This window comes from Geotrypetes seraphini, chromosome 12 (assembly GCF_902459505.1).
Source record: "Geotrypetes seraphini chromosome 12, aGeoSer1.1, whole genome shotgun sequence".
NCBI classification, from domain to species: Eukaryota; Metazoa; Chordata; class Amphibia; order Gymnophiona; family Dermophiidae; genus Geotrypetes; species Geotrypetes seraphini.
Window position 1 is genome coordinate 93046150 of NC_047095.1, and position 12572 is coordinate 93058721.

At 43.5% G+C, this 12572-nt stretch overlaps 1 protein-coding gene across 1 annotated transcript in view; it reads left to right on the plus strand.

Moving 5' to 3' along the window:
• Positions 1–11830, plus strand: part of RGL1 (ral guanine nucleotide dissociation stimulator like 1) — a 301090-nt gene extending 289260 nt beyond the window's left edge. The window contains exons 15-18 of the mRNA XM_033916403.1: positions 1129–1315; positions 4020–4274; positions 7315–7429; positions 9816–11830. Of these exons, the coding sequence (XP_033772294.1) occupies positions 1129–1315; positions 4020–4274; positions 7315–7429; positions 9816–10006 (748 nt within the window). The 3' untranslated portion in view covers positions 10007–11830. The remainder of the gene's footprint in view (positions 1–1128; positions 1316–4019; positions 4275–7314; positions 7430–9815) is intronic.
• Positions 11831–12572: the final 742 nt, after the last annotated feature.

The following is a 12572-nucleotide window of genomic DNA, read 5'->3' on the forward strand; positions in this document are numbered from 1 at the left end:
CAAGACTATAATTGATACTGTTTGATAAAGAAGAGCATAAATATGAGGGGCTGTATTCTGAAAATTACACATACAGCTTATAGATTTCTAGCAGTTGTATGCGTTGCACAGTGCATTTAGACATGCCCACTTACATCAGCCATTTGCTTGTCATAAGTGATCACGTCTAACAATTGGTGCACCAAATAGGGTTTATGCTATTATTTTATAATGTCTTAAACATGCTTAAGTGCCAATATAGGATGGAACTCATTGTACCTCATTATGGCACCTAATTCAAGGTGCCAAGTTATAGAATTGCCTCCATAATATCTGCCAAAGCTGCCTTTACCTATGGGCAAAAGAGGCAGCTGCCCTGAGCCTTTCATAACAGGGTGCCTATTACTGCCCATAGGTGAAATCATGACCCTTTTTCCCCACCACAACCCCTCTCTTCTGCGACAATCTGCAATGGCTTTAATAGCCTCTTTCACTTCAAAACTGTGCTCAGGAAGTGTTATCTGGGGATGGGATTTCTATGGCAGTGCTGGGCTTAAAGAGGACACCTGGCCCCACCCCGTTCCTTCCCCAGTCCAGCCTGTTTTGCCCCAGCCCCTCCCCACCCCCCACATGAACCTCTTTTCTCCTTCCCCGAGCTCGGGGCCGCATCTGGAGGGCCTCTGTGCATCTGCAGATGTCAATGCGATGATGTGCATGCGTGCTTGCATGTGACATCATCATATCAGTGTTCACACAGGCGCAGAAGCCCTTCAGATGCAGCCTTGAGCTTGGGGCCTTCCAAAACCCAGACAAACTACTGGGTTTTGGAAATCCCTCCAGGCACCCGGACATGACTAGCACCCAGACCAGGCACCCAGACCCGGACCAGGCACCCGGACATGACCGGGTTTTCCCAGGCATCTGGTAACCCTAGGTATTCCAAGTGAAGCCAATGACAGCCCTGTCTGCATGAAAGCACCGCTCTAAATGATGCAGTGACAGCTGCACAAGCCATGAGATCTCGGAATATGTGTAGCACTGCCTCTCTCTGCAACCCCTGTTCTCTTGCAGTTGTGGCACGTTTTCTTCAAAGAAGGCAGGTATATCCCATCTCGTTACTGTAACTGGGACTTTGCTGTTTGCTGCCAGGTTGTTTCTAGGATCAGATGTCATCACCAGCACCTCTCCCACCAAGGATCAGCCCAAGTCTCCCCCTAATGGGACAAGTTCTGGGGAGAGCATGGATTCTGTCAGCGTATCATCCTTAAACTCAACCCAGTCGGAGACTGATGACATCACCACACCTACAGACACATCCGATGAAGCTCAGAAGAAGGTACCTTCTAAATTATCCTCATTACACCTAGATGAATCACTTAACGCAAGCCCAAAGGAAACATAATCTAGAAGCATATTAGCATATTGGGCTTATCTTCTTCACACTATCAACCCTTCTCCCTCATCCAAATCAAATTTATGAGGCTAATATTGAGAAGGGCATGTCCACTTAAAGTCAATAATTTACCCAGTTCGCTTTAACAGGAATATTCAGCCAATTTATCATTTTAAGCAGAGTTGCAGAAATTACCAACCTAAAAGTAGCTGGGTAACTTTAGCGCAACAGTTTTTCACCCAGAGTTCTAAAATAATGCACCCAGAAGGCAGTCACAGTAGTAGGAGCTTGTTCAGAAAAGGAAAATAGGTGTTCACTTTTCTTTATAGAATACTAGCATAACTAGGTATGTTACACATGCACCCTTAGGCACAAGTACTTAAGCCAGTCAGAGAGCTGGTGTATGTAAGCCTAGCTGCAAGAAATACATATGCAACTTATTCCATAATTCATTTGCATAATTGTACACCCCATCAGTTGCGTAGTAAGGGGGGAATGGTCTGCCCCGGGTGCTATCTTGGTGGGGGGTGCTGGCACCCGTGCTCCTCTCCACCCTGCTCCTTCCCCCCCTCTACTACTGCGTATGCGCATGCGTGCCCCTTCCCTTCTCCTCGTACCTCTTTAAAGTTCCTGGAGCAAACAGCAACCCCAATCTGCTGCTCGCGTCAGCATCGGCTCTTCCTCCGACATCACTTCCTAGGCTTGCGCCTAGGAAGTGATGTCGGAGGAAGAGCCGAAACTGGCGCGAGCAGCACATTGGGGCTGCTGCTTGCGCAGGGAACATTAAAAGAAGTACAGGGGAAGGGTAGGGGGCGTGTGTGCCGCAGGAGAGGGTGGAGAAGAGGATGGGGGAGGGGCAGCACCATCATAGGTGCCTTTTACCCTCACTATGCCACTGCACCCCATGCACATTCTGCCTAGACCTCACCCAATGCATACGCCCACCTGCAGACTAGATGTTTTCTAAGATACTGTATAATGCAGTACGGAATAGGGCATTTATATGCCAGCATTCGACTTATTTACGCATCTGCTTGTGTTATGTACAGTGTAGGCGCAGTGGAGACAGACTGTTCAGCACACCTCTTGTTTGTTTAGACATAGGTTCGTTTGACATAGATATTTATTTTTTAAAATTTGTGTTTGTTTATTTAATTTTTGTATTTATATTCTGCTGAATCTGAAGTTCTAGGCGGATTACAACGGACGCTCAAAGTAACAATTTGACAATAGACCGTTACCAAATTGATCGATGTGGTAGTAAAGAGGAAACCTATAGTGGTAGTCTGACAATGAACAATCGGTAATGTGTTCAGGAATAGATTTTTCCGAGGCAGACAACAAAAGGTTGTTTTATTGTAATCTACCTAGTTTTTAGGCGACATATAAAGTACTAAAAGAAATAATTGGTCATAAACGTTAGCACCTACTCCGCTTTATGGAAGTACGCCCTTAGTGCTCTATATCAGCTCTGTCCAGTTAAAGTGTAATTGCACCCCCAACATTCCTCTTACCCTGCAGGTGAGAATTTAGAAGGTAAAATGTGCCCTAGTAGCTTTATACTGTAGCACTGCTTCCCAAAGCTATAGCCTCGGCACCTTGGGGTTGTGGGTTCAAACCCCGCGCTGCTCCTTGTGACCCTGGGCAAGTCACTCAGTCCTCCATAGCCTCAGGTACATTAGATAGATTGTGAGCCCACCGGGACAGAAAGGGAAAATGCTTGAGTACCTGATTGTAAAACCGCTTAGATACCCTTGATAGGCGGTCTATAAAAACCTAATAAACTTGAAACTAGTGAATTGCATTTAGGGTGCATTTTCAAGCACTTAGGATTCAATTCTATATATGGTAGTTTCAAGTTTCCAAGTTTATTATGAATTTGATATACCACCTCGTCATATATTTCAAGGTGGTTGTACAATCAAAATTAGGGTAACACAAATAATACACCATAAAAACCCAATAGCATAAAAGGACAGAAAACAAGACACACGACTGGACAAACAGATACAAATGGGAAAAAGGGAGACCTACAATAATATTTAAAGAAAAGAAAGGATACCAGGAAAAGGACAAGAGGGCGGAGTTGTGACAAGTAGGTCCAATGCAAATGGACTAAGAAAAGTTGAAAAATCCTTATAAGGACTGAAAAAGAAAAAATTGGTGCCAGAATCCGCACCCAGTTTTGAATGTGAGGATTTACACCAGCTGAAACCTGGTATAAATTCTCGTGCCTAAAATATTCTGTAATACTGTGTGCAAATTTCAGGAATGCCCCTGATTCTACCCATGCCCCCTCCCCCCTCCCCAGTTTGGAGCTGCGCCCAGCCCCTGAAGGTGCATGTGCAAATTTAAATTAATGCTAATTAGCTCTGATAATTGATTATTAGGGCTAATTGGTTTGTTTATTAATTAAATTGCATGCACAAATTGAGTGCGCACCCAAATTTGCATGCACAATTTTGAGCTCCCTATATAGAATTAGGTTGTTACTGAACACAAACAATGGCACAGTGAAACTGCTCAGCACAAACTCATTGCTACTTTGTGATGCAGTTCCACCTGATCTTCTTTCTGGTTATATGATAGTACTGCAGAGAAGTGGGGAACCTCTCCACTGAGCCCTACATTCTGTTTTTTGTTACAGCTTTTGGACTGCTCCTCCTCTTGCTCTTCGCTGCACTCCATAGACACGACTTCCTCAGGGGTGTCATCGTTGGCCAACGCCACATCACTTCTTCCATCCTTGAACTGCAACCCCAAGAATCACAAGCGCTCCATGTCTGTCACATCTATTTCTTCTGCCTTATTGTCTCCCGCTTACAATCAGCAGACAGATGGCATCTGCATAATCCGGGTCAGCGTGGAGGACAGCAATGGCAATCTGTACAAAAGTATTTTGGTAGGTGATTCAGTACCATATAGGGGCATAGTTATCCGCTGTTTTAGCACAGGTCCCATTTTATGTAATGAGACCTAGTTACTAATAACTGGGGTTAACAGTAAGATAACACTGACAACTTCTCCCTAAGTTCTATTGCTAAACCATGTAGGGATTAATTACGTTCTTAAGAATTGCTCGGTAAAATTAGGTTAATGTGTAGCAGATGTGGGGAAAAGGTGCATGTTTAGTAAAAAGAAATTGTCAATATTAAGGTTTCCACTTTGGGGTTAATATTGAAAGAGAAAAACCAGACAGGAGAAGCTCTGACCTGGTTGTGTCTCACTGAGCGAACCACACCCAGATGTTCAATGTTCCTACCTGGTTAGTTTCCCTGAATATCCGGGCAGACCACTGCAGCTCTATTCTCTTAATTCTGGAACAATCCAGAGGCAGAGAGGAGCTGGGGCATACTAAACTCAGTGCCCTGGCCAGAAGGTACCCAGAAGTGCATGGACGTCATCAAGCCGATATCCACTCATGCACGGAGGCCCATCTGGCCACGACCCTGAACCTCTCACTTTGGTGGTGGATCCTGCAGGAGAGGAGGTGCGGGGGAGAGGAAGAGAGATGCCAGCAAGGAGGAGAGTCGACGGCATCGGCTGACTGCCTATAGTACGTGTCTCTTGCCGTGAGAGGTACGTCCTATAAGCAGTCAGCTGGTTCTGGTGCCTCTCCTCCTTACCGGTGTCTCGTCGGGGCACACCTGGAATCTGCTGCGGCACACAGTTTATGATACACTGCTCTAGATTCAATGCTGGTGCCTTGATTAGACCCGGCATTGAATATCCAGGTTATTTTTTGCCCATGGCAGTCAGTACCGTCGGAGATGCTGGCCACTTCAGGCTCATTATTGTCTTAAAACAATGTGTGCTATTTGAATTAGAGAATGACATGGGTAAAAAATTTATCATCGTTTCCGTCCCCGTCCCCATGAGCTTGTCCCTGTTCCTGCGAGCTCAGTCCCCATCCCTGCCCCTTCCTCATCCCGCAAACTGTCAGATCCCATCCACACAAGCCTCTAATAGTTATGCTTTTATACTGAACTTATTTTATGAAAGTATAAAAAGAGACAATATTCTGTACAATTGTCATTTTATAAACACAAATAATACAGAGCAAGGATCAACAAAACCTTTGTCTCCCCTCCCTTTCACAATATCCCCTTCACTATTGTGAAAACTGAAGAAACCAAATTACTACAGAATGCTACATAGAAAAATCAAGCTAACAGAATACTTCAGTCACACATGGCAGGAATAGTGTTAGGGGAGTTCAACTAGGGCAACTGCCCCCTGGTCAGAGAGAGAGCCCTAAGCCAGCTGGAAGCTAAAGAAGCACAACCTGGGCTTTGCGGTCCCCAGTTATGTCTAATACCAGCTCTAGCAAATCTGCAAATAGCAGGCATGTCTTTGGCCGCTACTAACTTAACCAGCCAGCGCTGAATATTGACTGAGCTGGTTAAGTTAATAACAGCCAACCCCCCCCCTCCCAGATATTCAATACCAGTCACCGAAAATCGCCCAACATTGAATATTCAGGCTCACTGCCAACACGGGACTTAGCCGGGTTGCCTCCCACGGTCTGAATATTGGCCCCTATGTATATAAAGAGGGAGAACTGGCAAATAAGCTGGGCCCTATTGTCTTTTTCTGCTCTCACATTCTAGGTGTTTGGCCCTCCAAGAAGAGGTGTGTACATACAACTAAAGTCACTAACATGCACTCTTAGGCCCAGATTCTCTAACCGGCATCGTTGCTGGTGGCTGTCAATTGCGTGTCATTCATGTGACGACAATGGTTAGAGAATTGTACCTCCAGCAAAGATAGACACCAGACATGTAGGCCAGGGTTTTACAGGCCCACATTTCTGGCACCTATTTTGTCGAGAATCATACCTCCATAGGTGCTTTATGGTGCCTAATGTCATTTCTGGCATTAGCCACGCCTACAGTGGCGTTAGGTGCCATAAAGCACGTATGGAAGTGCAATTCCGGCGCCGTTTTTATAGGTGCTGGTAGGCACCTTGAAAATTATTTAAAACATTGTTTAAACGGCATTTTTCACTGAACTTGGTGCATTAAAAAACTGGCCCTGTTTAGAGAATCTGGGCCTTAATGTGCGCTATTTTATCACAGGTCCCATTTTATGTGGTAGGACCTAGTTCAAGGGTGGGCAACTCCGGTCCTCGAGAGTCGGAATCCTGTCGGGTTTTCAGGATTTCCCCCAATGCATATGCATTGAAAGCAGTGCATGCAAATAGATCTCATGCATATTCATTGGGGAAATCCTGAAAACCCAACTGGATTCCGGCCCTCGAGGACTAGAGTTGCCCACCCCTGATTTAGTTCCTAAAAATGCAAACATGGAGGGGCAGTTCCACAACTGGGTGCCTGCTTTCTTTTAAAGAATACTATATATCTGCTTCAATGCATGCTTAAAAGTTAGGCACCTGCACTATGCCAGCAATAGAGCTGGTGTATTAGCATAGAAATGTCAGAGATAAGTAGGAAACTTATAGTATTCTATGTGTAGAAATGTGAGTCCCACCCATGCTCTATCCAAACTTCACCTACGTGTGCACTCCCCATTGAAAATAACTTCTATGTAAGTAAAGAGTGTATTCACAGAATAGTGTTTAGGCAAAATTTTGGCATTTAAAGGCATGCATGTGCATAAATGTCATTATTCTAAACATTTACTGTGTAAATATTTGCACCTGTGTGATAAAATTACCTTCTTAAAGCAGTAGCACATATGATCAGAACCTGAACTGGAATATATCCAAAGGCACTGATTCGTACAGTGGCAAGAACATCATCCTTAGATGTTCACAAAATGATAAGGGGACAATGCTAAGGAATGTGAACTAGATTTCCTAGGGATATTTCCTACCAATATGTGAGGGCACTATTAAAACTGCAAAAAAATCCAGTCATGGTGCAAATAAATCTCCCTCAGTAGCAAACACATTTTATACCTTAAAAATTTTTGCTTTCCAGTTGACCAGCCAAGACAAGACACCAGCTGTGATCCAGAGAGGCATGTTAAAGCACAACTTGGAATCTGACCCAGTTGAGGACTATGAATTGGTTCAGGTCATCTCAGAGGACAGAGGTAAGCAACGGCTTAATGTCCCCTTCATGCTTGTGCATTTTACATCGTTACATGCAAGAACGCACTCATCACTACTTAAAAGCAATATTTCAACTCGTGGTGGTGGACTGCATGTGACTTCCATTGGGAATTTCACAAGAGCCTGTGGGATTGTGGAAGAATTATTAAGCTCAAAAATAAGGCAGGAAGGAGGAATGAGTGGTTGGGTCAGTGAACTGCAAGCCAGAACCATTTATGAGTCTGAAGTAGAGAATGGCACGGGGGGCAAATTTGTCCCTGCGGAATCTTTCTCCATCCTCTTCCCATCCCAGCGAGTTCTGTCCCTGTCCCTGCCCCATGCCTGCAAGCTGTGTCCTCATCTGCACAAGCCTTGTGTCCTCCTTTTACTTTTACAAATATGGTAACCCTGGCAATCCAGGCATTGGAACTAAATATTGTCCAGTGCCCACATAACTTCTGGATATGGCCTGAGAGGTTCTCTGGTCTCCCTTCCCTCCCTTTGCCTTCCCAATTCTAATCTCCCCTCTCTCCCTCCCCCCAAAGAGATCTATTACCCAGCAGAATCCCTTGCCCTGTCTTTAAGTAGCTGGTGGTATAGGGGTCCGATGTGCAGGAGTGAAGCCCACTAGTTCCTGCCTTTCTTGGCTCAGGCCTCAAAATAGCCACAGTGCCCTCTAGAAACTGTTTTGCTTTACTAGTGTTAGCACTGATAATTTTTCACTAGAGCTTGTGGTGGCCATTTTGAAGAACTCCCTGTTGTAGTCTCGTGAGACCATGGGAACTCACAGCATGGCTCTGCACGGGACAGGAGTGTAGGAAGATCACTTCTGCCCCGCATCACCGCTAGACCACCAGGTAAGATCCATGCTCCTGGGGTGGCTGCTCGTCTCCTTCGCCTCTGATCGCCCCCCTCTGCCTCCTTCCTCACCTTGATCCAAGTTCTGGGGCTGTTTTTTTTTATTAGTGCGGGCTGCCAGTGAGGGGGAATAATTGAAACCGCGAACGTCGAAACCATGAATAGGAAGGGGAAAGTGTACGTTGATCTGTCTGTACTACCCTACTACTTGTTCTGTTATGCATGTTGACCTGTAACTAGAGAATGGCACGGGGAAAAAATTAGTCCCCATCGCCGCACCGTTGCCGTCCCGTCTCCGCGACCACCGTCACTGCCCCATCCCCGCGACCACAGTCCCTGTCACTGCCCCATTCCCCGCAGCATCCATACAAGCCTCATATAATATTAATTAATCATATTAATTCATTTTGGTACCACAAAATTAAAAGAAACACAAAGCATACTGTATGCAGAGAAAATGCTAATTATCATTGGTGTCACTGATCCAGACGGAGTTAGGATTATCCTAACCCCAGTTGCCATTCCAGCAGAAGTGGAAGCACCGATCAAGGCTACTCAGATTAAATACATAAGCTGATAAACATCTTCTAACACTATCTTCCCTGTCAGTTTTGCATTGGTCTGTTTTGGCCAATCAGGAATTTCCCTAGACTCCTTCCTAAGGAAGTCCCTGATTGGCTGAGGCGCCCCCAGGCCCCTCCCAAGGGAGGAGTCCGAGGCGCCTCAGTCAATCAGGGCCTTAGGTCCCTCCCTGTGCATCTGCTGATGCATCGGGGCATAACCTAAGTCCACACTTGTGGCGGAGGAGGCATGGAGCAGGAGGGACTGAGCACTCCTCCTGCTCCTGAAGATATTACAACGTATGGGGAGGGGGTGGGCCTTGCCTGGAAAGCCAGCCAGCCTCGGAGAAGGCCTGGAGCAGGAAAGACTGAGCAACCCTCCTGCTCCTGAAGATATTGGTACGGGAAGGGGGTGGGCCCAGCAGGTGGGCCGTGCCAGTCAGGGAGGGGTGTGTGCCAGTTTGGGTGAGCATGGTGGGGGTTGCACGGCACAGTGGAGGCGTTTTTTTTTTTTTAATAGGCCTGATATTTTGCGGCCTAATAAAAAAAAAAAAAGGAAAAAAAAAAATGCCGGCAGAGCCCTGACAGTAGTGATAGGAGGCTGCTTCTCCTGTCACTACTGTCAGGGCTCAGTCCGATCCGTGCAGTCGATTGGGGGCGTGCCTCCAATCGCCCCCATTTGCATGCAGATGGTTGGTGAATAAGTCAGCCTGCCTCCAATCGCCCACGGATCACAGGGTTAGTGAATCTAGCCCAATAACAGGTAAGAAGTATAGATTAATCAAAGAGAGGGGAATTTCTGTGACTGTGATAATATGAAAAACCTCAGGTGACATAAGGTCTTGCAGATGTAGAATAGAATGAGGGTCAATGTAAGTTGTTTGTATCACTGGAAAACATCTCTATTAAAACACAATATTTTCCCTTTACTTCTGAGATGAAAAGTAATCCATGCTATGTTATTTTTCAGAGCTGATCATCCCTGACAGTGCTAATGTTTTCTACGCCATGAACAGCCAGGTGAATTTTGACTTTATCCTCCGGAAAAAAAACTCGTCAGACACCAGACAAATAAAGCTCAGAAGTCAGTCTAGCTCGACCCTTCCCAGGACTGCTAAAAGAGGGTGCTGGACCCACAGGCACAGCAAAATCACCTTGTGAAAGAGGCATCAAACCAGTAGAGCAGTTCTGAAAGGATTCCATGATCAGCCAGTGTTACAAGTCATGTGAGAAGCACGTGTCAGTATTCTGCTTTAACCAGAGAAAGGCAACTTTTAGCACCCTGATTTTGTTATTTATGGACCGGCCCTGGATATGGAAGGACATATGGTTTTATGAGGATAAGATTGATTTCGACTGGAGAAAAGGAGACTGAGAAGCTTGTTGTACAGTTTGTGGGTAAACAAAGAAATGTCCTTGGTGCCTATACTTTGTTGATAATTAGGAAATTAGTCAATGTTCAAATGAAAGTGGAATTTGACTTATTGAAGTCACCTGTTGCCCATCACTGCCTAACTGATAATATTTCTGCCACATTTTGGATTGGCTGTTGACTGAGATTATTTCCTTGTGCATCTGCCCTTCTCTTCCTTGGGAGTTGGCCAGTTTTGTCCACTGTGACAAGAGAATTGGACTTATTCTGTTTCCTGTTTCCAGTTGTTCTACAAACCATCAGCTTTTGTCCTAGAAACTATATTTGAATGTGATACAGTTAACTGAATGAATTATTCGTGTGTATATTGAAAATGGCAGGAAAACACAATACCATATATAACTGGGGTATAGAAAAAGGTCTCATGACCTTCAAAGTGTACAGTTCAAATATTGGCCCTTTGGAATTTCTGGTATTTTATAGTTTTAGGATTTTAGGATTCATTGATTAGCAAAACAGTTTAAAGAATGATATGGAGAACATAGGCTGGTTATCTCAGTTTGCACATTACAGAAACTCCCATAATGCATTATAGGCAGTGATGCCACTTTGCTTAGTGCTGTGGGGTCCGGGGATGGAGGGGTCATAGTTGAAACTTAAACAGGAAGGATTACTAGTTCCTGCCATGAACAGATCTCTTCTGATAGCTGAGAAATACAGGATTTCTCTCTATTTTTCTGTGACTGATAGGAATGAATATATTTCATGGCTATGAAACATCTTCCATCCTCAACATAACAACAACTCCAATCATCAGGATCAAATAATCCAGCAGCCCAGAAGCCCCTTCAGTCAACATGAGAATGAGTTGCAAAATATAAATAAATAAAAAAATTATTTTCAAGTTGTGGGCCGTCCAATGATGCAACAAGTTGCTATACGAATTAAATCACCTGTTCCTTTAAATGTCTCCATGCCATGTTATATATGCCATGTTAACAGTTTCTGTTTAACAATGAGCAATAATGTTATCGTGTACATTTTCAATCACAACCAATGTCCAGTTTTCCTAGTGATGGACACTTTTAGCGTGGTCACTTCTCAGGCTTCAGCCTTTACCATTAAGAGCCATGAACTATGCGGGGAGTGACCCGTCGTTGAAGCTAATATAGAAAAAAATGAACCTTTGGAGACAGGAGACAAGAATGAATTTCTCCTACTTTTTAGCTCTGAATCTTCGCTCTTCCATTCTCTTCTGTTGAATATCTCACCTATTAAGCATTTTCTTTGAATGGTACGTCCTTCAGGTTAACTGAGGAAGTCAAGACGTAGCAACTTAACATTTTTATAGGCACACACATAGCTGCTGATCTATGTACATATTTTTGGAACTTTTTGAATTTTATTTGATTGAAAAAAAAAACCCAGATAACACAAACTTGTAAAAATGCGAGTATATGTACGCCATTACATGCTTTTTCGGTGTGTTATGATTACACTGTGTGAAGAGAGATTGAAACTGGTATGAATGCACCGTTTTTTTCCCACTAAAGAATACATATGCAAAAATTTGTTTATTGTCTAAGGTATTAAAATAATTTTCTATTCATGCCTATCAGACTCTTTATTTTTATAATTAATACATCATATTTGCATCCTACAATGGACCAACGTCCTTTATTGTAAGAAAAACATCAAGAGGGTGCAAGTTATTCAAAATACCGCTGTTCGCTTGATATTCAGCCTGAGAAAAATTCGAGCATGTGACAAAATATTACCAAAAATTGCACTGGCTGCCAATTGAGGCGAGAATATTGTTTAAATTTGGTTGTTTATGTTTTAAGTCTTTACATGGTCTTTTACCTAGTTATTTTCTTGACCACTTTGAATTTGTTAATAGAAAACGCCCTACACGGGGTTTGTAGATATTTGACTTTCCATCTTATAAGGGATGTGTTTACAAATGATTCTTTGGCAGAATTCTATCTTATTGGTCCAGTATATGGAATAAACATCTTGGTAATTGTATTTTATTTTTGTATTTATTTTTTTATAATCTTTATTAATTTTCAAAACTAACACAAAGTGCCATGAATTATATAAACATTAATAATCAATGTAAGCACTTAAATTCCATCAATAACAATACAGAAGAAAAATATCCCTCCCCTCCCTTCCACCAATTTAATCAAGAAATAAACCAGGAAAAAAAAATCCCCCCCACCCACCTGGATGTGTATAAAAATAAACAGAAAATTAAATAAAGACAATTATGTTGAAGTAACAAAGGATGTCAACAGGCCTCAAACCAAATTTTAAAAATTGCTATGCTCCAACATCCACATTCATCTTTTC